Source organism: Galdieria sulphuraria, assembly GCF_000341285.1.
Source record: "Galdieria sulphuraria unplaced genomic scaffold scaf_1, whole genome shotgun sequence".
Lineage (NCBI taxonomy): Eukaryota > Rhodophyta > Bangiophyceae > Galdieriales > Galdieriaceae > Galdieria > Galdieria sulphuraria.
The window spans coordinates 146-27,023 of NW_005178474.1; the positions used below are offsets into that span (position 1 = coordinate 146).

At 37.4% G+C, this 26,878-nt stretch overlaps 11 protein-coding genes and 1 non-coding gene across 16 annotated transcripts; 8 read left to right on the plus strand and 4 right to left on the minus strand.

Moving 5' to 3' along the window:
• Positions 1–200: 200 nt before the first annotated feature.
• Gasu_nc0001 lies at positions 201–317 on the minus strand. Its single transcript, XR_009833482.1, has one exon. It is a non-coding gene; the product is annotated as a 5S ribosomal RNA (ribosomal RNA).
• Positions 318–885: 568 nt separating this feature from the next.
• Gasu_02410 (uncharacterized protein) lies at positions 886–2,873 on the plus strand. Its single transcript, XM_005708923.1, has one exon. It carries the CDS (start codon positions 1,016–1,018, stop codon positions 2,204–2,206), a length of 1,191 nt encoding a protein of 396 aa, XP_005708980.1. The 5' UTR covers positions 886–1,015; the 3' UTR covers positions 2,207–2,873.
• Positions 2,874–3,220: 347 nt separating this feature from the next.
• Gasu_02420 (amino acid/auxin permease, AAAP family) lies at positions 3,221–6,065 on the minus strand. Of its 2 annotated transcripts, XM_005708924.1 has the most exons (3): positions 5,405–6,065; positions 4,649–5,332; positions 3,542–4,592 (listed from the first exon to the last, which is right to left on the minus strand). In XM_005708924.1, the coding sequence occupies exons 2-3, from the start codon at positions 5,330–5,332 to the stop codon at positions 3,921–3,923; spliced, it is 1,356 nt and encodes a 451-aa protein (XP_005708981.1). In that variant the 5' UTR covers positions 5,405–6,065; the 3' UTR covers positions 3,542–3,920. The 2 variants fall into 2 exon arrangements, with proteins under 2 accessions (XP_005708982.1, XP_005708981.1); XM_005708925.1 differs by having other exon boundaries at positions 3,221–4,592; positions 4,649–5,475.
• A 120-nt stretch (positions 6,066–6,185) lies between these two features.
• On the plus strand, positions 6,186–7,950 carry Gasu_02430 (uncharacterized protein). Its single transcript, XM_005708926.1, has one exon. The coding sequence runs from the start codon at positions 7,095–7,097 to the stop codon at positions 7,344–7,346; it is 252 nt and encodes an 83-aa protein (XP_005708983.1). The 5' UTR covers positions 6,186–7,094; the 3' UTR covers positions 7,347–7,950.
• A 365-nt stretch (positions 7,951–8,315) lies between these two features.
• On the plus strand, positions 8,316–9,366 carry Gasu_02440 (DNA-directed RNA polymerase II subunit D). Its single transcript, XM_005708927.1, has 3 exons — positions 8,316–8,654; positions 8,702–8,849; positions 8,899–9,366. Exons 1-3 carry the CDS (start codon positions 8,449–8,451, stop codon positions 8,995–8,997), a joined length of 453 nt encoding a protein of 150 aa, XP_005708984.1. The 5' UTR covers positions 8,316–8,448; the 3' UTR covers positions 8,998–9,366.
• A 9-nt stretch (positions 9,367–9,375) lies between these two features.
• Gasu_02450 (hypothetical protein) lies at positions 9,376–12,216 on the plus strand. Of its 2 annotated transcripts, none has more exons than XM_005708929.1 (8): positions 9,376–9,657; positions 9,704–10,106; positions 10,163–10,313; positions 10,367–10,469; positions 10,531–10,534; positions 10,588–10,684; positions 10,739–11,167; positions 11,219–12,216. In XM_005708929.1, exons 1-8 carry the CDS (start codon positions 9,381–9,383, stop codon positions 11,888–11,890), a joined length of 2,136 nt encoding a protein of 711 aa, XP_005708986.1. In that variant the 5' UTR covers positions 9,376–9,380; the 3' UTR covers positions 11,891–12,216. The 2 variants fall into 2 exon arrangements, with proteins under 2 accessions (XP_005708986.1, XP_005708985.1); XM_005708928.1 differs by having other exon boundaries at positions 10,742–11,167.
• A 9-nt stretch (positions 12,217–12,225) lies between these two features.
• Positions 12,226–13,996, plus strand: Gasu_02460 (zinc finger (GATA type) family protein). Its single transcript, XM_005708930.1, has one exon. The coding sequence runs from the start codon at positions 12,320–12,322 to the stop codon at positions 13,946–13,948; it is 1,629 nt and encodes a 542-aa protein (XP_005708987.1). The 5' UTR covers positions 12,226–12,319; the 3' UTR covers positions 13,949–13,996.
• A 4-nt stretch (positions 13,997–14,000) lies between these two features.
• Positions 14,001–16,665, minus strand: Gasu_02470 (CTP synthase). Of its 2 annotated transcripts, XM_005708931.1 has the most exons (12): positions 16,435–16,665; positions 16,270–16,386; positions 16,116–16,217; positions 15,957–16,066; positions 15,697–15,901; positions 15,464–15,646; positions 15,238–15,404; positions 14,919–15,186; positions 14,712–14,857; positions 14,517–14,660; positions 14,348–14,465; positions 14,001–14,296 (listed from the first exon to the last, which is right to left on the minus strand). In XM_005708931.1, exons 1-12 carry the CDS (start codon positions 16,603–16,605, stop codon positions 14,252–14,254), a joined length of 1,776 nt encoding a protein of 591 aa, XP_005708988.1. In that variant the 5' UTR covers positions 16,606–16,665; the 3' UTR covers positions 14,001–14,251. The 2 variants fall into 2 exon arrangements, with proteins under 2 accessions (XP_005708988.1, XP_005708989.1); XM_005708932.1 differs by having other exon boundaries at positions 14,919–15,404.
• A 2-nt stretch (positions 16,666–16,667) lies between these two features.
• Positions 16,668–18,095, minus strand: Gasu_02480 (metal ion binding protein). Its single transcript, XM_005708933.1, has one exon. It carries the CDS (start codon positions 18,045–18,047, stop codon positions 16,746–16,748), a length of 1,302 nt encoding a protein of 433 aa, XP_005708990.1. The 5' UTR covers positions 18,048–18,095; the 3' UTR covers positions 16,668–16,745.
• A 10-nt stretch (positions 18,096–18,105) lies between these two features.
• Positions 18,106–19,986, plus strand: Gasu_02490 (ubiquitin-like 1-activating enzyme E1 B). 2 transcript variants are annotated; one of them, XM_005708935.1, is made up of 2 exons: positions 18,106–19,488; positions 19,549–19,986. In XM_005708935.1, the coding sequence occupies exons 1-2, from the start codon at positions 18,128–18,130 to the stop codon at positions 19,880–19,882; spliced, it is 1,695 nt and encodes a 564-aa protein (XP_005708992.1). In that variant the 5' UTR covers positions 18,106–18,127; the 3' UTR covers positions 19,883–19,986. The 2 variants fall into 2 exon arrangements, with proteins under 2 accessions (XP_005708992.1, XP_005708991.1); XM_005708934.1 differs by having other exon boundaries at positions 18,106–19,986.
• Positions 19,987–20,005: 19 nt separating this feature from the next.
• Positions 20,006–20,865, plus strand: Gasu_02500 (uncharacterized protein). The gene is made up of 4 exons (XM_005708936.1): positions 20,006–20,202; positions 20,251–20,416; positions 20,474–20,562; positions 20,614–20,865. Exons 1-4 carry the CDS (start codon positions 20,047–20,049, stop codon positions 20,827–20,829), a joined length of 627 nt encoding a protein of 208 aa, XP_005708993.1. The 5' UTR covers positions 20,006–20,046; the 3' UTR covers positions 20,830–20,865.
• Positions 20,866–21,025: 160 nt separating this feature from the next.
• Positions 21,026–26,876, plus strand: Gasu_02510 (hydrolase, putative). The gene is made up of 5 exons (XM_005708937.1): positions 21,026–21,702; positions 21,760–25,011; positions 25,071–25,541; positions 25,620–26,000; positions 26,058–26,876. Exons 1-5 carry the CDS (start codon positions 21,031–21,033, stop codon positions 26,847–26,849), a joined length of 5,568 nt encoding a protein of 1,855 aa, XP_005708994.1. The 5' UTR covers positions 21,026–21,030; the 3' UTR covers positions 26,850–26,876.
• Positions 26,877–26,878: the final 2 nt, after the last annotated feature.

A 26,878-nucleotide genomic window follows, 5' to 3' on the forward strand; every position in this document is an offset into this window, starting at 1 on the left:
CGAAAGAAAAATGCTGGTTGAACTCAACTTGTTTTTGCACTTGCAACGACAAGTATGTGTTTTGTTGTCGTTTCTTCACAATCAGTTTCCTTGGCCAACATTGATTCCTTTTGTATTCTATAATATCAAAATTTAAAAACACCTATTTCTCTTTACACTTGGCTTCTCTTTTCATAGAATCCTAAAAAACAGTACAAAAAAACGTGCGGCACTTAGGGTTCCCGAGTGATCCCTCACCTCAGTACTAACCAAGCCTGAGGGCGCTTAGCTTCTGAATTCGAAATGGGTTCAGGCGCATGTGCCACTAGTATGGCCGTACGTGTTTGAAAGAGTTGTTAAATACTATTTATACAAATGGACATTATTTCATACAAGTAATTGCAAAGAAAAGAATCCAGTGTGAGAAACAGTAAATATTGTAATGTGAATAGTTTTTTATACAAACACAAGTTGCAATTTTTTTATATAACCAAAGCGTTTCTCATTATATCATTTGAGAAAAAAGTTCTGTACAACGTCCATTCAAAAGTAACTTGAACCTTACTAAAAGCCATTCCAAAGTTTATAACATGGATAAAACAACTCTTTTTTGAATAGAAATTTCGTCATGATATACTAGAAACGTTTCTACAATATATAAGAAGTATGAATTAGGATCTTGATAAATAGCCATCTTCCATTATTGATACTATAAAAAGGTATATTTCAAGTATCAACTGATCGCAATAAATTTTGCAAATAATAGGAGAATACGGTGACCTCGACATTTCCTCCTTTTAGCTGTGACTGCATTTAGAAACATGTAATTGTCATGGGACCCATCGCCTACTTGTCTGCCAAATGGATGCAAGCGGCATCGAATTTCCAAAATTAGTAACAATTCTGTGATTATCCAGATTACGTCTAATCAAATGAAACGTCAGCATCGACGCTTTAAATAGCTTTATGAAATAAAAACTTTAAGCGTATATTGCTATTCTTCTTTTTTGTGTCTCCAATATTTTTTTTGACAAACATGAAGAGATACCTTTGTTTATATGTAACTGTTATACTTGTAATAGCATTAACAGTTAGTTTTGCAATGGCAGATACAAATACATTTTCTTCCTCCTTTTCCTCTGGAAATGGAGAAGCTTCAGGATTCTCCTCTTCAACTGATGGAAAGCAATCCTCCGCATCCAACTCCCAAGTCGCTTCTACTGGAAATGGATCTGCTGCTTCTGAAGATTCCAGCTCTACTACTTCTCAAGGCACCTCTAGTTCATCCATATCTTCTTCTGTAGGCTCTGCCAACGCCAAAGGTATTACAGCAGGTGAGAATGGTAAGAGTTCAACAGCAGCTGGTTCTAGTGCGTCTTCCAGTCAAGATGGTGCTGCAATAAGTTCAAGTGGTTCAACCAGTTTTGATAAGAATATTAGTGGAGTGAACTTTCAAGGTTCACAAACCACTACTTCATCTTCCTCTTTTGGAAGTGGACAAGGGGTTTCTGCTTCTGATAGTGATACTCCTAATACAAGTTCAGAAAGCACTACAGGAACAAGTGGCAACGCTGCAGCAAAAGACTCCTCAAGTAGCACTTCTGGACCTAGCGGAGTGACAAGTAGTACAAATGCCAGTGCTAAAAGTGGCTCTAGTGGTTCAGCAGCAGCACAAGGAACTGCCAAAGCTTCTACAAACTTGAGCTGTGTTTGGCAGTACAAAGAAAAGTGTTTACCTTGTGCTCACATTGAGAACGATGTTTGTAAATGTTACTGGAATGTATCGGATCAATGTATATGTACGAGTTTAACTTGTGCAAAGCCTTTGTTTCAAGCAAGTGTGGAATCCAGTGCCACCGCATCTTCAAGTGATGGTGGTTCTTCTAGTGCAGGAGCCAACGCTGCTTCCAGTCAGTTGGGTGGCGGTGCCAAGTCTCAAGCACTAGGTTCAAGTACAGGGTCAGGCTCCGTCAGTGCTTTGAGCCAAGCACAAAGTATTTTGGATCAGGCAGAAGGCAGTGTTCAAAGTCAAGGTTCTAGTTCCAATGGAGGAGACTTTGGTTCACTTTCTGGTAGTTTCTTTCGCCAAGGTATCCAAGTGACAGCTACTTCCAATAGCTCTGAGTCTTGTTCTACTGTTGGTCCTTTTCAACTTGACTCTGTACGCTTTTCTTTTCTAAACACTGCTGATGGAATGGTTTTTCTGCAAATTTGTAGCACGGCATAAGTTACCTTTTGTTTATACTAAGTTTTTTCTAAAAAAATTGGAGCGACTTTTGAAAAAGTTGACTTGGAAGTAAATACTGGTTTCACTTTTTTTGAGTATGGTTTGTAGTGTTTGTCAAAGGTAGCAACTGCAATCACTACAAACCTTTGTTTGCTTCAAGGAAATTGCAGTTAGTTGCTGACAGGAGTAAGGTTATGCAGAGCAGGTCAATGAATTCAATCCACTTATAGACCTTTGATATAAAATGTCGTCAATTATACTGGGAGACATCAACGACGCGAAAAAAGATTCTCAAGAAATGTTCCCAACATAATATCTTCTCAACCTGTTCCAAGACAGTAAGAAACTAGAAAGTTTTCTAACTCGTACTTTACTAGTGAAACAAAAGAAATTCAACCAACTTTGATAGCTATTGACGACACAACCAAAGAACTGCTCTTCAAAACCAAAACTACTTCAACTTTTACTAAGAGCACTTCTCTCAGGTAACTCAAGACCAACGATTGGATAGTAAGATAAGCAGTCCGAAATTCCAAAGTACCCTAACTGCATCCAAAAGTAGAGTTCCTGCTTTATATTCCCAAATAAAATTTAGCATAATAATTAATAGAAAACAAACAATGACTATTCTCCAGTCATACCAACAAGTAAACAGAAAATGTCACCTTGCGATTTCAATGACTATGCCATATTTTTAAGTGCATTGGCTCAAAGTTCTTTCGCTCCACATATTTATGACGCAGAAAAGACAGGACGCTGCTTCTCCATTACACAAAAGAATTCATGTGAGACGAAACCCAAATCGCTAATAGCTGGGTCATTATAAGGGATTCATTTGGTAAATTCAGTCTATGGAGTGCTTCAAGGGAAGAATAGCACTTTCTCATTTGAGGCCATTCTCTTTTCATTCGTTACTCCTGTAAATTATATTCTTTAATTCGGTTGGCCAAAGTGACCATTGAAAATAGGATAGCACAGTATTTATGCTGATAGGGTTGCCAAAACAAGCGTAATTTTTCGTATTGTGACCAATACGTCTTCTGTTGTGTACAAGAGGTTGTAGAAAACTGTAAAGATAACAGCTTTCTTTCATGAAAGATCTAGCAAGTCGAATAGTAAGATAGCTTTTTCTCAACATGTGCAAAACGAAGTCCTTTTCCTTTCAAACAAAGGCAATACTTGAGAACTCATTCCCAAAAAGGTGGTACTGACATTTCACTCAGTGTCTTGTTTGTGCAAAAATATTATCTGAATGATCGAAGTTCGAAGTCTTGTGTGTCTTAAGGGGAGATATACGAGTCTGTTTTAAGGTTGCTACTTGTGAAAGAAAACGATTCTTCAATTCAAAACTTTATATCACTGCATCTTTGTCCACTCACTTGACTCAATGAGTTTTATTCTGAATTATTCTTCGTTGACTGACTCGTTCAATATTTGTAGGCTTGACGAATGAAGAAAGAAATCGGAGGTTGTATTCTCCTTTCGATCCTATATAAAATTTTGAGTCCTTGGGGCATGTTTTCACAGTGAACAACAACTAGACTGGTTCTTTATTGTGCTTCAAATCTAAGGCTGTGAAAGTGCTCTTTAGCATTGATTATCTCTCGAATATTTCGATATTGCGGATACTTTATCTTACAACTGATCTTGACAACTCACTGTTGCGAAAAAATGCATCAAAGAACAAGTTCTTGAGCCACTTTAAAACATTTTATCAAGATACTGTAGAACAACTGAAAGGTGCTGGTATCTGGTTTGCGTTTCGTAACTGTACTATGTTGTCAATAGAAGAATAGACTCCAACCCCAAGACTCAACAAGGACAACAAATAAATGGATATCAAGAGACAAAACTTCCACAAATATTTGCCTCTTCGAATTTCCATTCTGTGATCCAATATCCACAACAAGCAAGGCAATCCATAGGTGAATTGAGATGCAAAAAGTGCGCCACCAATACCAATCAAATCATTAAATACTGGAATAAGTTCTGCCCCTATCCAAGGAACAATCCACATGACAGAGACAATGAGTACCCAACCTATCCAATGCTTCCAACCAGGTTTGTAAGCAATTCCTTTCAACGAGGGGAATCTTCTCAACACATTTTTGCTGGCAAGATGTGCATAATTCATACTTGCAATTAAAAGATTAATGACAGAGAGTAAGAAAGCTGCCTTTTGAACAGACATCGTGGAAAGATTTAGAAAATAGGGACTTTGAGAGTAAATTCCAGTATACGCGTAGATACATATTCCAATCACTGTATAGTCGATAGTATTGATGACAAAGCCCAAAATAACAGCTTTTTTGAACTCCCTAGGATTTCCCATTTCTAAGATAAGGTTGAAGAAAAGTAAATGGCCAGCATAAGCAAAGATAATATCCTACATTTAAAAATTTTTTAAGGAATATCATTTCAATGAGTGAATAACTTTCTTACATTGATGGAAACAAAAATATTGTATATTGAATTAGGGTACGTTATTGTAGCATCTGGAGAAGTATTCAATGGTAAACCCGCAAGAGGCACATTTTGAGAGGCTACTCCAGTTATTGTCATTATTGCTGGAACAAGGAAGAATATTACTGCAAATATTGATATATAGGCTACTCCTTTTAAAGTTCTTGGTAGAGATATGAGAATTCCTACTATCGTAACTACTATCATCCAAACCACGTAACAAACAGATTGATTTGCTGTTACGTAGAATGCTTGGGCAGCTGGCATAATGCAGGAAGCTATGAAGAACCAGAGTAACATTATTTGACACCATAAGGCTATCTCTTTGCCAATGCGACCAAAGAAAATTTCAATGACTTCGTCATAGTTCCTTACATGAGGATGTTTCTCCCAAATTTCTGCAATCAAGACTCCAGTATACCCGGCGACAATGCCCAGAAGTACCAGTACCACTGTTCCAGGTATATATCCTAAAGATTGAACTGCAGTAGCTAGAGAAAGCGGTCCTGAAGATTCTGTTTCTGCCACAATAAGAATGACGACCATAATCCAGTTAGCTTTCAAGTTTTTGGATAAATGATCGGGGTCGTAGTCATCGTGATGTTGTTCTGGTTGATCATGACCGGCCTCTATGAAGTTATCATCTAGTTGACTCTTGTCCATCTTATTTCAACAATTGTTCTTGCAATACATTCGTTTCAAGAGTTTCAATTGGCATGAAATCATGACTCTAACCGTTGATTTGCCGTTAATTCCGTTTTCAATGAATTTATAAACGCGTAAGATACTACGACGATTAGACAAAAGACATAAAATCATATCCACGAACAGCGAGTAAATCAATTCGTCTTAACAAAAAGAAATCCATCAAGAGGCACTTCTCCTTGCATAAAAAGAAAGAAGACTTGACCTGAAAGTGTCAATGAGTCTATGAAGATCGTTGAAGGGACTTCCCCAAGAAAGATATCTCAAGTGAAGATGTCGTACAGCTAGATCAAACAGCAGAGGTCCTTCTTGATAATTTGTCTCAGTTAGTGCAGCGTCTGACAGAGTATTGTCAAAGTATCAAGAAATTTTTAATAGAAATAGATATGTAGCATGTTGAGAATTTACTGTTTTCGATGTAGTATATGGTCAAGATGTGCGGTCAAGCACTACTTTAAGTGAAACAACAAAAGCAAAAAAATTATCGCAGAATGGCCAAGAATGCTAGATAATATCGGAACAAACACAAAATATATCGACTACAGAGCTAAGTATTTGTGCTCCTTGTGTGCTAGGAAGGAAAGATCCTCAAAGTAATAGCTAGTTTACTGTATCTCTGATGTCGTCCAATAGAGATGATAAAAATCCGTATGCTCATCCATTGAAAGGATTTCTAATTTCTAGAAATGAATATTATATCACTCTCGAAAGTAACCAAGTCGTTTTTGGTTTCAAAGAATTTCTATCCAGCTCATCATAAAATTCAAACCTCTTCAAGTAATCCGATCACAGTTCCCCTCGGCTTCTTCCGTATACATGGCAAGTTTGTCGCTCGACAGAAATTGAGTTTTGTGGAGTTCGACCCGAGTGAAAGTCTTGTTCGTCATTGCATGTTTAAACCATCGTGATGAAAGTAATATACACTATTGAGCATCCTTTTCCTAAATGATAATTGTGCCTTATGAACAGTCAGCTTCGAGCCATAATTTTGAAGAGAGTTCTCGATGGAGTAGAATATGGTTCAGGAAGCCTGGCAGGCGACTGGTTTGGTCAACTTTAGAGCTTAAACTCGAATATAGTATCAACAACCCATTCCTTTTCATCGGCTCCAATATATAACTTGAAAATAAGTCTAAATGAGACAACTTTCACTGGAATGGGAATCTTTTTCACTTGAAAGCTCTTTCCACGTTGCTATTCTTCAACCACTAGTTCTAGTCGAAAAATTTGAAACTGACTATGACACAATATTGTTAAAAATTTAACAATGTGTATGGGTTGTTCAATTTAAAGTAAGCAATCCGAATCATTTTCGAGTGTTAGTTTGCAGTTTAGTTGAAAATTTTAGACTCTTCCTCATAGTTCCGTGTTGGTTTTTCTTCGAGGACCTACAGAAAACTTTACAGAGGAGTTTTCTGGGTGCAAAAGATCGATAGAAGTTTGAAAGGATTTGGTATTACAAGGCAGGCGGTTCTATCACTTTGTAAGACTAAGTTTCTTATGTTCTCGTTGCGTTGTGTCAAAGCGAGTCCAATTTTGTAATCTAGGTGCAGTTATTTATGTTGAACTAGTTTCCTGCTAGAAAGAATATTATTCGATACTTGAAATACATCCAGTTTTCAGTTACAAGTGGTATTTTCTCATAGAAGATGACTCCAAGTCTACGATAATACAATCTACTGAAAGTAACTGAAGACTAGACACCTATCGGAAGTGGAAAATGAAACAACGAATACTAGAAAGCGTTGAGAAGTTCAACATACTATTGACAAAGACAGAACAGAAAGAAAGTATGAAAAGCTGCATATGTAGCCAGTCTTCGTTTCTTTACTCAAAGTATTCCTCAAACCAAACCACAAGGAAAGAAAAATATTTGGGAGATAAGGCGGTCAGGATTAGTCAACTCTGTCTTGCTTTTTCTGTAACAAGTCTGAAAAACTGGAAACCTATTGTTTCACTATTTTTTGGATAAGTTTGACTTTTACAAAACTTTCTTTTTGTAACTTCAAGTAGTCACAATTCTTCGAGTAAATTGTGAAGGACTGGTTCTCCTGAACACTATTATCGTTTCTGCTATGGCTTGTAAAGTAGGCAACAAAGTTCACTGGAAAGTGCGCATTGTTGGTGCTTTGCTTTGAACCCTTGAAGTATCACGGACACTATTGCGTTTTTATGAATTGCAAAAGCTTTCAATTATAGCAGAAATCATTGAAAAATATTTGTCACATTCCATCACCATCAACTTGAATTTGCAACTATAGACAGTGATGTGTATTTTGTCAGTGTCTATCGTCATTTCCAAAATGCAACTGCTTGTGACATATATTCCAATATTACGAGTACGGTATCAGTCTTGGACAGCGAATCCTTTAGATAATTGGTATTGGAAGGCCTTCTTAGGTTCAACCAACGAAAACCGGACAAAACAAAGAGAATAACATCGGACTTGTTGCTTTCATCACCGAGAAGATCTCGGTTATTATAAACCTGACTTCACTGCACCATCAAAGTTTCACAGTTTGGCCTATCCAGAAACATCAAACCTCTAGAAAGTTGATAAAGAAGTAAGACGTTTAAGATCATCCTTATCCAACGGTCTCTGCTGGAAAACCAGTCAAGCGGACTTGTATCTTCAGCAAAACAAACAATGAAGCTGAAAGATATAAAATAATTTAGTTTCAAAAATTATCTGCTCAAATACAAAGCAGTGGCATAAACATTTTTGATACTACTAAACCAGTAAGAAAATGTTTTACAAAGATTTTTCAATCTCTTCAAGTAAAAAGCAAGGCATTAGGATATCATCATTTCAACAAAATAACGAATGAGATTGACTGCCTCTATATCTAAAATAGTGAAAGTAGAAAGAAACAAATAAAAGAATACGGTTCTATAAAGTTTCCGCAGATTGAAAGGAAGACAGGAGCTTATCAAAATAGAGTTTTTCTGATTCGAAATCAATTGATCCAAGATGATGGTCGATGGAGTCGAGTCGACTTCGTTTCTGTTCAACTTCTCGTAGTTGGTTTTCGCAGTGACTTTGTTTTCAAAAGAGTTTATGAGTTGAAAAAACCATGCTAAACCGTTCTCGGGTGCCCTCAGGTTTGAGAAGTGTGCAGCTTGTTCCTGAACAGGAGGATGCGGCAACTTTGCAACTCGGAGAGGATTTTTCTAGTGAAAAAGCTCAACCACTTACTATTAGTGAGGTGGCTATACTCCTTTCGCGAAAAAGGGATATGATGCGGGACTTGGAAGGCCCCAGAGCTGAAGAATTTTCAAGGTGTGTTCCGCTTCTACAGGGTTGACCAAACTAACTTGATTACTTAGCGTTTTCAAGAAGTTCCTGGAATATGTCGAACGTTTTGACCGATATAAAGGTCTTGAGTCCGCGACGAACGTTCGAAATCTTTTGCAAAGATACGAAAGTCTTGATCCCTTTGAAATGGCTTGTTTGGCGAATCTTTGTCCTGCTGATGTATATGTCGCTTTCAGAATTTTTGGGTTGACAACTAATTTTGATGTAGGCAGAAGAGGCCAAAACTACCATACCGAGTTTAAAGCATAAAATCGACGATTCTTCGTTGAATCAGTTGTTACAAGACTTGGCATCCTTTACTCACTGATTTTTTTAGCTTTGCAAACTTTGTATTTAGACCAACTGTTGTCATGAGTTGGTTTTGAATGATTTGCTTTTAAAAGGAAGTTTCTATTGTATGCTGCATAGGCTTGTGAAGGAACCGTCGCTCGTCTAAATGGCTCGGTATTATAGTTCATATATAGGAACGTCTTTAGTATAAAATACTTTTGTAGCCTTTATTATCGTTGAGGAGAGACAACTCGCATGAATGAAAACGAACTTGAGTCTGTCGTCTTCAACCCTTTATCATATATAAATATATATATATTTATAGTGGATTTCTCAATCTCAGTGTATTGGACTGCCACTTGGCAAAGCGTGAGGTGAATTGGTTTGTTGACTTATAGATCAGTAAAGAAAGAAAAAGATATGAAAGAAACCACTGGCTCAACAATACCGGGCTCTCCTCCTCCTACAGTGGTATCGCGAGGCACATATCAACGACGTCCTGCTAGTCCTGTCGATGGTGGTTCTTTGCGATATGAAAAGAGTACATTCCCTTCTTCTCAGGGAAAGGTTACCATAGGAAATTTCAAAAAGAGACTAACAAGAAAAGTTACTGCGGCGCTATCAAGTGACTTGGAGTCTGCAGTGCTCAAAGCAACAAAGCCAAAATATTCTAGACCCAAAGAGAAGCATGTGCAGTGTAAGTTTCTTCAAGTGGTTCTTTTCAGTAAAGTAATTAGCTATAGTTCTTTTGCAAGCAACAAAGGGCTGTAGTTTTGACGATTATGAACAGCGTTCAGCAAGATTGACGAAAGTCTTGGAGCAAACTCGTTCAGGTAGTTCCAGGCCAGGGTTGAATAACCTCCTAACCGATGAGAAGTTTCCACAAAGAGAAAAATCTCAAAGTAGTCTTTTTAACCTTGACGGTTTGCAAGATAGGCACACATCTCGAGAGAAGAATTCATTCATACGTACTTGTGATGTATTGAGAAAGTTGTGGAAAAAGATGCAGGCAGAAGACTGGAGAATCGCAACCAAAGCACTCGTTGTTTTACACCGTTTGATCAACGAGTCTTCTGAAGGAGATGCTCATGTGATAAAGATGCAACTTTTACAAATGTCACGTTATGGAGTTGATAGTAGTTTGTTGTAAGTGGAAGCGCTTTTTTTTATCATGTAGTGAATCCTAAAGATATTTTTGATAGTCCAAAGAACACAAGTCAATATTCAAAAATAGTCGTTGATATCGGGAACCTAAATGCAACTTTTGAAGACCATTCTAGAAACCGACCTGAGGCTCCAGTATGTTCTGCTTTTTTAAAAAAATATGGTAGATACGTTTCGAGAAGACTAGAAGTAAGTCTCGAAAGTTTTTGTGGTTTTTCTTCCCATTTCTATCTCTTGATCAGGTTTTTCAGTTCCTTTCATCTCAATCTACCATCTATTCCTTTAATGAATTGGGTATTCTTAAAGAAAATATGGGAGAAAATAGTCTTGGAGAGGAGACGTTGTGTATATTTCCTGTTTTGATCCAGTTAGTGAGAGAAGGGACTCTATGTAAAATTCCTGAGAGGTACGTACGTATGAGATCAACAGTGGTTCGTCGTCTCCTTATAAGCTTGTTATATAGTATTGATAAGGCAGTCGAAGTTGTCATTGCTCCTGCACTGGAGCAGATTGCCTCCGATGTTACATACTTGTATAACTTTTTGAACCGGATTCTGAAAGTGAGTATATTTTTTTTTCATTTTTTTTTGTTTTCATGATTTTGGACATTGTAGAAGCTATCAGTCGATCTCGTAAATAACAAGAACCTATCCAAGAGCTCACTGAAGATAGCATATGATGATTTTGTACGTCTAGAACCGGAGGTGAGACATTTTGTAAAGTATACCTGTAGCACTATTGAGGACTCTTGCCTCGATGTTCCAGCTGTGTTAGATACAAAAGGTATCACTCACTTTTCATCATTGTTTTGCCTGGAACCACCAATTTTCATTGATTTTGACGCTCTCAATAAACAGTCATCGAAGTGGAATTTAGAAGAAGAAGAGCAGCAGAAAGCCAATGCTATGGAAGAGACCGTGTCAATAGGTCCACAAGATAGTAATGACAAGGACAGCTCTCGAAGTGACATGGAACAGTCGAATAATAATAATAATAATAATAATAATGGTGAAGTAAACACATTGAAACACAAAGTAGGAATGGTAACTGCATTTATTAGTCTTTGTATTTGTGACTAAGAGTTTGGTTTGTAGTATTCGGAGGTTTACAGTTCCTCTCGAGAACAACAACTACTGCGCGCAGCTTTTATAGGTCTCAAGGAAGAAGTTTCTTGTCTAATTGAAGCCGGCGTGTCTACGAATGTTTGTGACGATGATATGCGAACGCCTTTACACTTGGCAGCTGCCGTAGGACATGTAGATATAGTAAAATTGCTTCTTGATGCTGGAGCAGAAGTAAATGCAATGGATTGCCGTGGTAAGACTCCTTTGGCGGATGCCATTCGTGGTCGTCATCAGAAAGTTATTGAATGTTTGCAGTCTTATGGAGGCTCGACCTCATCTCCATCTTTTCGAAAGCAGCCCTCCATCCAACAGTATAAATCGATGTCTTCTCCACTTTTACCCGCATCCAAACTAGTAGGAGACGACTCACCACGAGTTAACAATGACAACCTCCAAATGAGAAGTCAGAACTTGGGAACTGTGGATATGCCTGAATCATCTGATTGGAACGAAAGTATAGAGAACAAAGAGTTGGATATAGCTATGAAGGAATTACAAATTGAATATGAGCAACAAGTAGAGTCTTTAGAACTCGAGATGCGTAAAAGACGTTTAGAGTTGGATGAAGAATTTGCAAAAAAGAGAGCAGCTTTACTAACTAGACGCAAACAACGTTACCGACGAGCAAGCTTTGGGGTTTGACTGTTGTGATGCAATTAGAACAGTAAAGCCCTCCTTTATGGGAAATGTAATGTAAACATATACATATTGAGTTCGTACGTGAATTATGATCAGGTTGCACTTTTTTGGACCAAAGTTTTTTGGTGATGACTTGATCAGAGTTTGTGTGTTCTGTCTGAAAATGAAAAGACAAGTCAAATTCATTGTTCTACTTTCTAAATTCAAACTTGGTAGTTGTTATAGTAGACAACTTGAATTAGTTCATAACATTCTTTTATCATGATGTCATTTTGATATTAGCTCAATATGAGAAATTGTCTTATCAAGAATGCAATTTGTCTATTCGTCGAGCTTCTTTTGAGAAGACACAGCAATTTTGGTTGGAATGAAATCGACGAGAATGCACTGCTTGTCTGCATATTGAAAGTCATATTAGGAGCATTGTCATACATGAAAAGTGTCTGCTCACGACCACGTTGTACTTGTTGTGGTACTAGTGAGACTCCTCTGTGGCGTTCTGGTCCTCAAGGTGCAAAGAGTTTATGCAACGCTTGCGGCGTTCGCTTTAAAAAGGGAAAGCTTCGATACAATCCCGAGTCCAACTGCTTTATTTTGCTTGATCAAAGTGTTGAAGAAGCTTGGAAAAGTTCTTTTTCTCCTTGTATTTCTGATTCATGTTGTTCCGCTTTTCCTAAAATAGAAGACAATAGGAAGAGTGAGTCACACAGTAACTTGAAAAAGTCTGCAGAAGTAAACTCTATTCGTAAAAGAAACAAGTCGTTGAAATTGGACAGGTCGTTGCAGAGGACCAAATCTTGTCATCAACTGGAAACCAACTATGCTCAACAGAATCCTGTAGTCGACAGTGCATCCCAAAAGGTGGACAAATGTTACTTTTCTGAAAAAGTCTACGAATGCATAGAAGCTAACGGAAGGGTTGGAATGACATCAACAAATTTAAAAGAGGAGCCTAGTGAATTGGAGCCCGATAATACACATATAGAAAGGTCTAATATGATATATTTATCAAAGGAAAAGGCCTTTTCAGCTCCTTCTAGTCCTGTATCAAACTTTCATTTATCCTCATTTGGAAGAGTCAAAATGAATGATTCGCAAAGGACTAATGAACGATGTATTTCCATTATGAGTCCAAAGCCGAGAAGTTTTGGTGGCAGTGTTTCTCCTTCCGTGTTTCAATATGTGAAGCTGTTAGATTGTCTTACCTTGGGTACACAGAGCAGAAAAAGATCTCTAGAGAATTATGAGACTCCTTCTATTTTCGACCGTTGCATATCTTATTCCGCTCCATTTGTTTCTCCAAAGAGTCCAGGCACACCCGAAACTTGTGTTCGAGAATTGGATGCATTGAACATTCGATATGATTCAAAAAGCGATGAGTCTTTAGAATTAAGCGTGCATGAAGATCCGTTGATAGACAAAGAGACCAAAGAACAAAACTATAGTGAAGAAGATTTCATTGCAGAGTTGAATGCCGCCATTTTGAAGTGTAATGGAATGTATCATACTGACTTGGAAGTTTGCAACAGTTTGGAACAAAATAATTATGTTCATGAGAGAACTTTTCCTTCTCATGTTGAACTCGAGCGAAAGATGCAAAATGATTTCCATAAGGCTCATTTAGATCTCAACCAAGACTCTTGTATTGAGTTTCTAAATCAACTGCATAACAATGCTGACTATAGATTGAACTTGCAAGAATTATATTCTTGGATGAAACGAGAATTTTCTTCCATTGAACAACCACAAGGCTTATTTTCAATATATTGTCAGAATGCAATAAGAGATAGTTTCAATAACGAATCGCATGTTTCATACAAACCTTATTTGGATACCTGTACGAAACTTATTGAAAGGGAAAAAGGAAGCATCTTCGGATTCAGTGACATTTCGACAACAGAAATTTTAATAAGAGATATTGGCCTATTACAAGAATCATCTTTCATGTCGGAAAGCAACAAATTGAATGTGGCCATCAAGTCCTCTCGTGCGGACGAAAACGCAAAGACCAATAATTCAAATAACAAAATTGTGAAATCTGTGAAACCAACTCCTGCTTAGTATTCTGATATATAGAGAAGAAGAAGACGAAAAATCTATTTTGTGTTTCTACGAATGAAATACTCGTCAGATTGTACTCTAGTCATCGTTTATTTCGTATGCCAATTGTAGAGAACGAGAGTCTCGTTGAAAACAGATTGTACAAAATGTCTCGCGAAGTCTGAGATGAGAGACTGTTTCTCGAAGCACTCCCCCGTATCGTCAAGCGCGACATTTATCTTGGTCTTTATTCGCAGCTTGATAACGTATGTTTTCTTCTTATCAAACCTTCACGTAAAGACCACAAAAATCAAACAACAAATTCTATAAATTGAGTTCTCCATTTGACACCTTTTGTGACCAAGGATTCTTCAATCCAAAGTTGAGACTAGAGCGCATTTCATTGCATTGCACACTTACTTGTTCTTCAATTTCTCGTAATATTCTTTCTATGGATTCCTCATCCAGTGAATGTCCACTAGCAGCCATGATAAATCCCAGAAAAGGAGGTGATGGTCGACCAGGACGACTTTTAAGTCTTTTACAAAATACTTTAACGATGAATAGTAAGTATCTTATGTCAACTTACTCTGGATGATATTGAGTACCCATGAAAAATCGATGTTTCGGTATTTCAAGTATTTCCATTCTTTGGCCTGTTTCATCACAACCAGTAAAAGCGACATTTCCGAGTTCCTCCAAGTCTTTTACTAGCTGAGGATTTACTTCGTATCTGAATAACCACTCAAAAACAACATAAATATGTATATATTTGATACATTACCGGTGTCGATGTCTCTCATGAATAATTTCGGAGCGATAAAGTTTAAAACCAAGACTATCCAAACTACGAATACGGGTAACACGGGAACCAAGTCTCATTGTTCCTCCCATTCGTAACTTGTCAATTTCAGGCATGTAGATGATGACCTATTACAAAACATTCTCATATTAACGCCATTCGTTTAAAATTATGAAAATATATGAATACCTTTGTAGACGCATTGCTATCAAATTCTTCCGAGTTTCCATCGGACATACCGACAACATTCCTAGCAACTTCTATGATGGCAACTTGCATTCCTAAGCAAATCCCCAAAAAAGGCTTATTCGACTCTCTTGCATAACGACAAGCACTCAACATTCCTTCAATGCCCCGAGTTCCAAACCCTCCAGGTAATAATATGCCATCGCAAGTGGATAAAGTTTGCCATGCTTTATCATAGACAGCGTTTCGTTGATGAAAAGAGTTTTCCTTTCTAACTCCACAAGATAAATTAAGCATAATGAATTTCTTGTTGAATACCAACCTATTTCCTGAAAGGCTAGAGCTACTTGGGACTTCCAAATCTTCCGCTGAAATCCAATGTATGTTTACTTGGGTATGAAGGGACATCCCTACATGAAGTAATGCTTTTACAATAGAAAGATAGGAATCAGCAAGACCAGTATATTTTCCAACTACAGCAATATTGGTCTATTATAACAACAGAATCAATCAGTGAACGGAATATTTATATCAAGAAAATTACTTACAATACCCTGAAAAATATCTGCATTGCATGCCATATGATTCCATCTTTCTAAAAGGGTAGGAAGTCTCCAAACCAACTTGAGCGAACGAATCAAGAGATTACAAACTCCTTGTTCTTGTAACATGAGTGGAATACGAAAAGTATTGCTAACATCGTGTACTGAAACTACTGCTTCAGGGGGTACCTTGACCTTATCAGAAATAATATTACATAATGAAACAACATCACACAAACCTGACAAAAGAGGCCAAGCTTCTGTTTGGTTTCAGCAAGTAGAGGACGTTCACTTCTACATACAATAAGTTGTGGAGAAAGCCCCATAGAAGATAGATTTTTAACACCATGTTGAGTAGGCTTTGTCTTTTGTTCTCCAACCACACCCAGTTCAGGAACAAGTGAAACGAAAACAGAACAAAAATTATCTTCACCAACATGATATCTGTACAAATGAGGAAACAAATGAGAATCTAAAAAAGGTAGAGTTATCTTCCTACTTGAGTTGTCTTAAAGCTTCAACAAAAGGCATAGACTCGATGTCGCCAACGGTTCCACCCAACTCTATTACGCAGATTTCTGGTGGTAAACCTGAGTCATCAACTGGTTTCTATTTCAACCGTAAAATCTAAAGAATTCACCAAACGAGAATAACTGACCTTGGAAACACGCAATATCCAGTCTTGTATGGCATCCGTTACGTGCGGAATGACTTGAACGGTCTTTCCAAGATACATTCCTTGCCTTTCCTTTTCAATAACCTTATCCATAGATAAGCAACATAAGCAACTTGACAGGAAAAACGACCAATACTTGTTGATAAATCTTTCCAGTAGTTATGTTGCTTTCACTGGTAAGATTAATGTCTAAGAATCTTTCATAGTTGCCGAGATCTAAATCGACCTCTCCACCGTCGTCCAACACAAAAACCTATCAAGATACGATATATGATTAAAAAGAACAAACTTGGCACCAAACCTCTCCGTGTTCAAAGGGAGACATAGTACCGGCATCGACATTGATATATGGATCAATCTTGATACTTGTCACTCTCCAACCACAACACTTTAATAAAACTCCAAGTGAAGAAGCAGTTAGGCCCTTTCCAATACCGGAAATAACTCCACCAGAAACGAGAACAAACTTCATTCAAACTCAATCCCTTCCAAAGACAATATTTCATAAGAATCCAGACAACAGAATCCCATTTCAAACTTTGCAATGATTTTATCAAAATAACTTTTCTATAATGAATGTATATATATATATATATATATATCTAATGAATATTATAAACATAGACAATCCATACATGATACATCCTGTTGTTCTTCCGAGTTGGTCTCCTGAAGTTCGGTACTAGTCTTCATTTGTCTTCCAGTTTGAGCAAATGTTACTATCTCTTGTCCAATCTTTTCATACCAGGTTTGAAATGCTGCACGACTCGGAATATACCAAAAGTCATTGGGTCTCTTATTGGATGGAATAGCAAGATAAGCTTGTTGAACATCTTCCAGAGTAAAAGCATCAACTTCGTCTATTGCATCTTCTCCCCCTAAAATAACCCAAAACCGAGGAACTTTACAATGTAAACGATCACGTAAAACTTCATCTAATGCAAGCATTTCCCTTAGAGAGCGCAAAGACTTTGTATAGCAAGCTACTAAAACTACATCAGGATAGCGCAAATCATCCTTTCCTGAACGAACAATTCTAAGCAATTCCCACAAATTTACGGAAAGTAAGTGAACTGGAATGTTTTGAATTTCCATATTGGGAAAGAATTGTCTTGCTGGAACAGATATATCCACTCCATTGCCATATTCTTCTTTGATCATATCCTGTCGTTGTCTTTCAGGCCAAGGATCCCACTTTTCTCTCAAAGGAAATAAATCTTGAAGAGAATGAACAATACTATTCTTATCAACATAATCGGAACCGGTGAGTAATACCTGGAAAATGCGGTCGATGACTTCTTTCTCCAAGGTCTTGCACTCTTCTAGAATATTACTCAAAGAAACAACTACTTTTGGAGGTTTAGGAGCTAATTCTCGTTGTCTTTTCTTTCTAGAATGAGGTTGTTTCCTTCTCAAGGAAACATCTCGAAAACTTAAAGACCTCGAAGTCTCACCATTTGAAGGTGACAAGGAGTAGTTTTGTGAAAGTAAAAGACCAGAAAAGGATTCTTCTCTGAGGGAAATTTCTTGCTTTGAAAGTGTCCTTTCCTCTTCTCCTGAACTCAACTCTCTCTCTCTTTCTCTCTTCTCCAAATCTGAAGTAAAGTCTTGATGAAACTGAGTAAATATTTCAACAGACTCTACTTTTTCCCTACAGATTGGACACCTTTCATCTGACAAATAAGTTAGGCACACACCACATAATATTTGATGACCACAAGGTAATAAACGAATGTTCGCCTCGTGTTCAAAACAAGTCAAACACTGGCCGTTGACACTTTCTTCGGGAATAGTAGTAGAAAAGTTCATAGAGTCTGCAGGAAAGCCTTTATTATGTTCTCCTTTTTCCGAGTTATCATTATTATTCCTAGACGATAATACATCAGAGCTTTCAGAAAGGTCAATAAGAGACATTTCTTCTTCCACGACAATCGAAATGCTCTGGAAATGGGAAAAACCCTCCTAATTCTATATATGTCATTGTTTGATATTTTATGGATGATGAGTGCCACAGTCATGCAGACCCTAGTAATATTTACAAGGGAGCGGAACACTGTTTTTCAAGTTGTCAAATTGTTGAAAAGATCCGTCACTCAAAGATACTATTGATTGGAGTTGGAGGTGTTGGCTGTGAAGTTTTGAAAAATTTAGTTTTTTCAGGCTTTGTAAACATCCACTTGGTAGATTTGGACACTATTTCAGTTTCCAACCTGAATAGACAATTTTTATTTCGTTCGGAAGATGTCGGCAAATGGAAGGCTGTGGTTGCAAAAGATAGAATAACAAAACTTTGTCCTTGGTCTCAAATCACAGTCTCCGTTGAAAATATTCGTTCTAAAGAGTTTCCGTTGGAGTTTTTTAAACAGTTTGCTGCAGTTATTTGTGCCCTTGATAATCATAAAGCAAGATTGTACGTGAATGAAGTGTGTGCATTTGCCCAAGTTCCCTTGTTTGAAACAGGAAGTACGGGCTATCAAGGTCAAGTCACACCCATCTTGGCAGGATCGACAGAATGCTACAACTGTGAGCCAAAGCCACAACAAACTGAACACATTGCTGTTTGTACTATTAGGCATAGACCAGAGTCAGTGGAACACTGCATAGTTTGGGCTATGTACTTGTTCGATGTTTTGTTTGGTAACTTAGAAGACTCCAATCCTCTGTCTGATGAGAAGGAGTACAAAGTCAGTCATTTGGCTCGAGAATGGACTTTTGAAGATGGAGCAAGGAAGACCTCAACGGAGCAAGAGTGGGAAAATATGACGTGTGAAAGAGTCGTGAACAAGTTTTTTATAGAAGATTTGCAGTTCGTTGAATCCTTGAAGAAGGACACACTTTCCTCTTTATCTATACTGAACATTCCCACTCAAGAACAGTTACGTCGATATTTATTGAATGTTGACACAAAATATTCCGTGGAAGACTTGAAATTGGAGGAACAGAATCCACATCAGTTGGTTTGGACTTGTGATAAGGCATACGAAGTGTTGATATTTTGTTTGAAACAATTATTGCGCAGATGGAAGGAATCCAAAAGTGCTCTCACCTTTGACGAAAATGATACTATTTCCTTGGCATTTGTTACGGCAGCATCAACTGTACGGGCAAGTGCCTTTGATATTGTGGCTAAGAATAGTTTTGATGTGAGAGGAATTGCTGGTCGCATCATTCCTGCTCTTTCCATCACAAATGCGGTAATAGGAGACATTGTGGTCTTTCAACTTTTAAGGTTTCTTTCGGGTACTTGTATGAAGGATTTGTGCAATGCGAGACTTTCTCAAGTATCGCGTCCACGTCCTCGATATTTGGATGAGGTCATTATTACTCCCGAATTTATTCGACCTCCTGTTGCAGAGTACGTATGTCGTTTATCATTAGTTTGTTTATCTGAAAGATTGTTTGGGAAAATACTTAGGTGTATTATATGTCATCAGTTATTGTTAGTTACATGTGACGCAAGAAACGTTACAGTGAGACAGTTTATTGAAGATGGCTTGAAGAAACAAATGAATATGGAGCCTTTTTCTGTTGCTACAGATGTAGGATATATCATATACGATTCAGAACAAGATTGTGAAGTGCCTGTTGAAGCACAAAGGATTGATAAGTCTACAATTGCTCAATTACAAGTAGAGGAACAGCCATTATCTATATTGGATGAAAGTGGTGTATATTACAGAGGCTGGATTAGACACCAATGTGATGTTTCATTGTCAATAGAGCGCATCTTTTCTTTTGGAGATGATTGATGTGTTTGTCTATAAACTGAAACTTTTCTGGTTATCGTTTCAAAGAATAGTTGGAGAATCAAACTGTTTTCACATTGTTTGAAAATGAAACTTTGAATATCGTCAGATTCGAGAATGAACCATCCCAATTGTATATTGTTCTTTCTTTGGACATAAAGGGAAATATGCAAGGCTTACGTTCTTATCGATTGTCTCTTGTGAGCCGTCGACTTTTTCACTCTTCAACACCTTCACACTTCTTCAACTATTTGAGAGATGGTGTCCAAAAGGCAAGACAACAAGAAGTTGATCGAAAACAGTTTGAGCTTTTAAAAATACAGGTAGCGACACTTTTCATCAAAGAGAAAACATACTCAAAGTTGAATCAGTGCAGATATATTTTACAGGACCCACCTCTCAATCCAAACAACTATTTGGAACTACTAAAGGAAGCTCGACAACTGTTGAAATTCAAAGGATTGCGTGAGAAGTTTGATGTCGTCAAACAGGACCCTTTTTATAAAGAAATTGCTCAGGATGAGAAGATAATTGGAGGTTTGTAATTATTTCGTTCTTATGAGTTTTGTGACAAACTCTGATTGGAAACATAAGCTATGACTGCAGAAGAAAGATTAGATCTGTTTCGGGTACAGAGATTGCAAATGAGAAGAATAGCAGAAACTGCAAAAGTGAATGATGAGGTGAGAAAGCAAATAACTTAGTATTTATGAACCTTATATATTTCTATGGAGGTGGTTGCTGCTTTCAAAGAAAGAATTATTGGTCTTCAGAAACTTCAAAGAAGACTACGCAGACGTCGGATGAAAGGGTTACCGTGTCCTAAGACTCCGGAAGAGTTGTTTCGGGCAGTTCAAGACGGTGATACAGAAATACTTGGAGAAAGAATTGGTGAAAGAGCACCTCCAAGAATGTATTATAGAGAAGCCGGTGCATTTGTAACAAAATAAAAAACCCGCTCATTGAAGAAAATTGTTTAAAAAATGCTTCAAAGGTTTGTTTCTTTGAAGGAACGACGAGCAAAGACCTCGAAAGTATCTAGTGAAGACTCTTTACTCAAAAATAAAGAGTTGATATTCACCAAGCTTAAGAATGAATATGAAGCTGCAATATCCAAGCAAAGAGAGGGAGAGTTAGATAGCGCACTCATAATGTATGGAAGTTTAGTGGAAGAACTGAAGAGGTTGGCGGACGACGTCAAGAACACTAGAGAAATAGACGATAAGATACGCTCTTTGTCCTTTCAACAGTTGCCTTTTGAATTTCGTTTGCACTTTCTGTGCTTAAAGAACAGTGCATATATTTGTGAAGAGAAAGGTCGTTGGGAAGAAATGAAGTCCTTGTACTCTATTCTTATGGAATCCTTTGCAGATTGGGTAGTTTTAGATACCGGTTTGGTCGTAAGAATGTTACGTGCTCTCAAAAAAGTGGGAAGTTTCTCCTTTGCAAGGAAAATTTGTGAATATTATTTGAGACAAAAGAACGACAAGTTTATTTATACAGAATGGTGTTCTCTAATTCGCATTATCGGAGATAGCCTTATATATGAATCGCAAGATAATGCTGATGATATGAGTTGGAGTAATCTTGCCTCATCATCATCTTTTATCCAAAGTACCATTTCGTTTGAGGCCACAATTCCTTGCAAATCAATGAAGCCCGCCTATTTCATAACAGATGCACGTAACTTATTGTTGTGGATATTGCTTGGTGCATTTTATGATAGTGAATCTGTTTCATTTGATTTTCAGAGTCATGTTCAACTTGTGCACTCTTATGAATCTCCGGGAATTTTAGATTCCTCAGGAAGTGTAATATTTTCTGTAAGTTTTCTATATTTTATATTTGATTTCGAGTAGATTGATATAAGGTTTTTTTAGGAAAAGGATTTGATGGAGAAGATGGAATACATTTATCAAATTTGGAAAGATGCTTCGTCTATTCTTAAACCAAAAAATTTTGGTGAGAATACTGAAACTTATGGTTTAGAAGCTGTTTGGAATGAACTTAAAATATCTTCTCAAAGAGCGGGCTTGGATACTATGATAGTTGATTGCTTTGCTCTTGAAGAACATTCATTGAACAATCAAACAAACGAAATGCCATCCAACATTTTTCATCAAGAACGATTCAGTCAAGTTCTGCTGTCATTTCCTGATTGGGACAAGTTAGAGTTACCTTCCTATTCGTGTTCCTTGTTTGATCTGTTTTGTTTGTTATTGACGAATTTTGCAAATTGTTCAAGCCTTCCTATTGAATTGGGTCCTTTACTGTGCTTTGCTTGGCTTCAATTCCGATCGATCTTTCCTACCATTTCAACTGAAGAGAACATCCTATTCTTAAATGTTGCAGAGTTGATCTTTAAGTGGTTTCCTTTTATTTGCAGAATACTCAATTTATCATCATCGACTCTTAGTCCTATGAGTGATAGCTATGAGGACTGCAAATTTATTCCTTGTTCCTTTTGTAACCTAGCATTGATGGAATGTGAATATTTGTTAACTCGATTTTTGGATGGCGTATCGGAACAAGAAGAAACATTTGAAGAAGACTTGTATACCAAATGTCGTGTCTTTATTTTGAAAGCAAAGATTAACAGTTATTTATGTAGACAAGACAGTAACGTGCTGCTCCATATGAATCTTGATAATTTGCTCAACTCTGTCTCTGATATTGAAAGAGTTGCAGTATCCTTCAATCAATTTTCAATGAAATTATTGGATACTTTAAACTTGTTAATGGAACAACGAAGACTGATTGATCATTTGATGGAATTTTATAGCATTCTTTGGCAAGTGAACACGGTCAATGAATGGGAAATACAGCTTGTGAGATTTTGTCACAAACTTCGACCACAGCTGTTTACTAATCTTACTGAAGAAAGACTTCACGAGCATCTTCTCTTGTGTGATTTTCTGGATATTGGTATTCATGCACCTCTTCCATATCAAACCGATTACTCTCTTTTGACTTGTATAACTTTCAAGTTGCAAATCGTTTCTAGTTTCCTTACTGTTGTATCAAGTTCATTTAAATATGCAGGTTGCACAATGATAATGATACAACAGCAGATCAGCAAAAGTTTTTTGATACTGAAGAAACTCTCTAGCTTTCTAAAAGACTTGGAAGCGAAACAAAATGACTATTCCACTTGTAACAATTTCCTTCCGGAAATGATCGATAATTTGTTGCTTCTTTTTGAAAGTTTATGCTTGTTGGCTATGTCATTGGTAGAGATGAGACATAGGGATGAAAGTTTAGAATGGTTGGTAAAGAGTACATCCAAATATCAGAAACGATTCATGTTTCTTTTACTTTGCATTTCCAAAACTTGTGAATGGCTGCTTTCGACGTGGGAAAGTTTGATCATTCAAAGCTGGGATGACTCTATTGCAGATCTTATGGAACATTCATTGGCATTGTTTTATATCGTTTTACGTCAGATATCTCTAAGGGAGAATTTACAAAGAATGAAATCCTTCCGTTCTATTATTCAAGTATACTGTACCTGTCTTCGTAGATGGATGAATGTTTGCAATGCTGGTGATAAAGAACCATTTTTAATATTAAAGGAGTGGAACCAGGATTCCAATAGTTTCATCGAGAGACGACAGCATATTTCATCTGAACTTGCTGCTGGTTACTACTATCGCTATGGTTTGAGAGCGCCATTCATCTCCGACGATGACTTGAATGGTCACTGGTTGACTCGAGAATTATCTTTGCAAAGTTTTATCAAGTCATTAGATCCTACTCATGTTGTAGAGTTTTATTATGCTTTTCAGAAGGAGTTGAGAGAAGCAACTATTTCCAACCGAAAAGGTTCGATAGGAGAAATGAAGCGTACGTTGAAAGCATTGTTGAAAGTTTTCTTTTCAGTCGAGCAGCCAGCCTTTGAACCTAATCAGTTGATTGAACCATTCAAGTCTAGTTTGGAAAATGTCACTGAAGAACAACTTGAGGATGAATCAACAGATTGGGAGTTTATTTTTGCTTCTTCCCTGAATTGTTGGATTTCTAGAGGTCAACGTCTGTTAGAACACTTACATTTTACTAAGAGACGTTCTTCAGTCGATCTTCATGAGTATCACGAAGTTTTGCTGGATATTTGTGATCTACTCTCTCGTTGCCTAAGCCTGGAGTTGGAAATGACAAGAAAGAAAGTCAAGTCAATGTCATTGACCTCGTATTTTGTTTCTCGCCACAAGTTATTAGAGGAACTTTTAGGACTGCAGTTGTTCATCCTTTCATTAGAACCTAAAAGAGCGCAGTGTTGGTTGTGGCTTGGAGAAATGTCTTTGGAATTGTCTCATGTTGACAACGAAATGAAGCATTTGGAGATTGATGAGAATAGAGATTCAAATTGTATATATTTGCGTTTTGAAGAATGCGCAAAAGTTTTTTCATTTTCCAGGCGATTGGCTAGCTATCAAGATCATCTGAATGGAAGAAAAGTATTAATGCAATTGGCATCACAAGGAGAAGGAATCTGCTATTTTTTAGCCGCTAGACTTGCAAAATCATCCAAATTTCGCTTTTGGCATTTAGCTATCCGAGCATTAGATCGTCTAATTCAAATGAAGGACACGGAGCCAGACAACGATACTGAAAGCGTTTCTTTAATTCACCATAATTCATTGAGTTGGTGGTATTTTTTCCTTCTTCGAGGCAAACTTGGTTTCAAATTGAGAGAATCTGTGGAACGCATCTGTTGGTTTCTAACTCGAGCAATTGTTTTACATCGAGAGGAAGCAACAAGACTAAGACAAGAACTTGAAACGGAGCCGATATATCAGTTTGACATGATTCGATTGAAAATATTATTACATGAAGGTGAATTTTCACTTTGCGACGATAGTCTAAAGATATTATTGGACGATAGTGACATATATTTTCCAATTTCAGACGATAGGAAGAAGACCGATTCCTCTTCAGGAGCTTGCATTAACTTTGATATTTCTAGTATGCTGAGAATTGTATCCAATCAAATTGTTGAACACGTGAACTATATATGGGATTCTCATCAGTTTCGGAATGGCTCCAGGTCTTCTGGTTATCTGTATAAACCTTTTTATGCACAAGCCGTTGCTTATAAAGTTGGTTTGCAAATGAATCAAAAAGCACTAGACTCGGTAAGGAATGTACTTGTCTGATATGTTTCTAACAGTACAAACTAATTGATGTTTTGAAGATATCCAATTTGTTCCAACCTTCTGTTGCAAATAGCTCGATTGGCAATTTTTGGTACATGTTTACAGCATTACCTGTAAGTTTATTGAGTGAAATGATCTTTGAGTCCAAAGCTCAGTATCAAAAGTGGAAATTCAAATGCCTTTCCTTTTATATTCAACAGAGTGCCTTGTTGAAGCAGAAAGAAAACCTTTGGGCTGCATTTAGTCGTTTAAAAAGAAGAAAACCGGAAGAAACCGATGATGAGCTATTGAAACAAGTCATGCAGTTATATTTCGATTGTATACTATCCACATCATCTGAATGGAAATATTGGGATAACTCAAGGCTCAGCGAAGAATTGCAGCATCTTTGGAAAATGTATCTGTTTCTTACATCTTTTTACAAAGAATCAAGTCTTATCAATGCAATACAACGCAAAATGGAAAGCTTGTTATGTCTTGTATGTCCTGAAGATGAAAATTCTGGAAAAGTATCTTTACTCGCATATTGTTCTAAAAAGTGGCCTGAGCTGGAAAGGAATCTAAAACGGAAAAGGGGATTCACTTAGAAACAAATGGAAGTATATATCGGGAAACCTTTTATGACAAGTAAGAAAAGTACAACACTACCTTTTCTTTTGGAAAAGAAACAATCTGGTTCCGTTGTAGAGGATAAGAAAAGCAAGCTCTCCAATTTTGTTTCTTGGATATGTGGCACTTTAGAGAACACAAGGAAGACTTTTGACAGTATTCGTCATACTACAAAGTTAGCCATTATTCGGTCTGTTCTAGCTACTGTAGAGGAAAAGAGTCAACGCAGGGATGTGAATGTTGTTACCTACTTTCCTCCAGCAGAGAGGATCATAGCTATCGGTGATGTGCACGGAGATCTACAGTCCCTTCAAAGTGCGTTGCGACTATCAAAGGTAGTTGGAGTGGGTGGAGAATGGGTTTGTTTTCGTATTTTCTTCTGTTAGTTTGATTCTTACTGTGACCTATCTTTACAGACTGGTGGTAGAACACTAGTTGTTCAGTTAGGAGACGTTTTGGACCGTGGTGACCAGGAAAGAGAAGTTCTTCAATATCTGGAAAAACTTAATATTCAGGCCTCGAGACAAGGCGGAAAAGTGGTGACTTTACTGGGTAATCACGAAATTATGAACGTCGAGCTTGACTTTAGATATGTCACTCCCGGTGGGTTTTCTGCCTTTACGAGTAAGACAAATGAACTAGAACAAGGCTATTATGAGAAAAACGTACCAAGAGCTTATCAAGAAGTTATAAAACAACTTCCTGACTTTATGAAAGCCAGAGCTCTTGCATTAAGACCCGGGGGTCCTACCACAGTGCGTTATTTTTCTAAAAGCCCGATCGTTTTGGTGGTTGGAGATAACGTTTTCGTTCATGCTGGTTTGAATAATGAACATGTTGCCTTTGGACTAGACGAAATAAATCAATCAACAATGAATTGGTTGCTAGGTAAGGGAGAGAAACCAGAAATTCTTCGAGGTCGCTTTAGTCCTGTGTGGACACGTATCTATTCCTATCCAAATCTTGCAGTAGATAGCGAGGAATGTCATGAGTTGTGTAGTACTCTTGATAAGATCCCTGCCAAACGAATGATCGTTGGTCATACACCCCAATCTCATATTAATGCAGCCTGTAAAGCTCGAGTTTGGAGAGTCGATACAGGTTTGTCTAATGCTTATGGTGGCAATGTTGAGACACTGGAAATCACCAAAAAAGGTGTGAAAGTACTAAAGTGGAAGACCAAGCGAGCCAATCTTCTTCGGCAATGAGGACCTCATAACCAATTCAGCGTTGATTT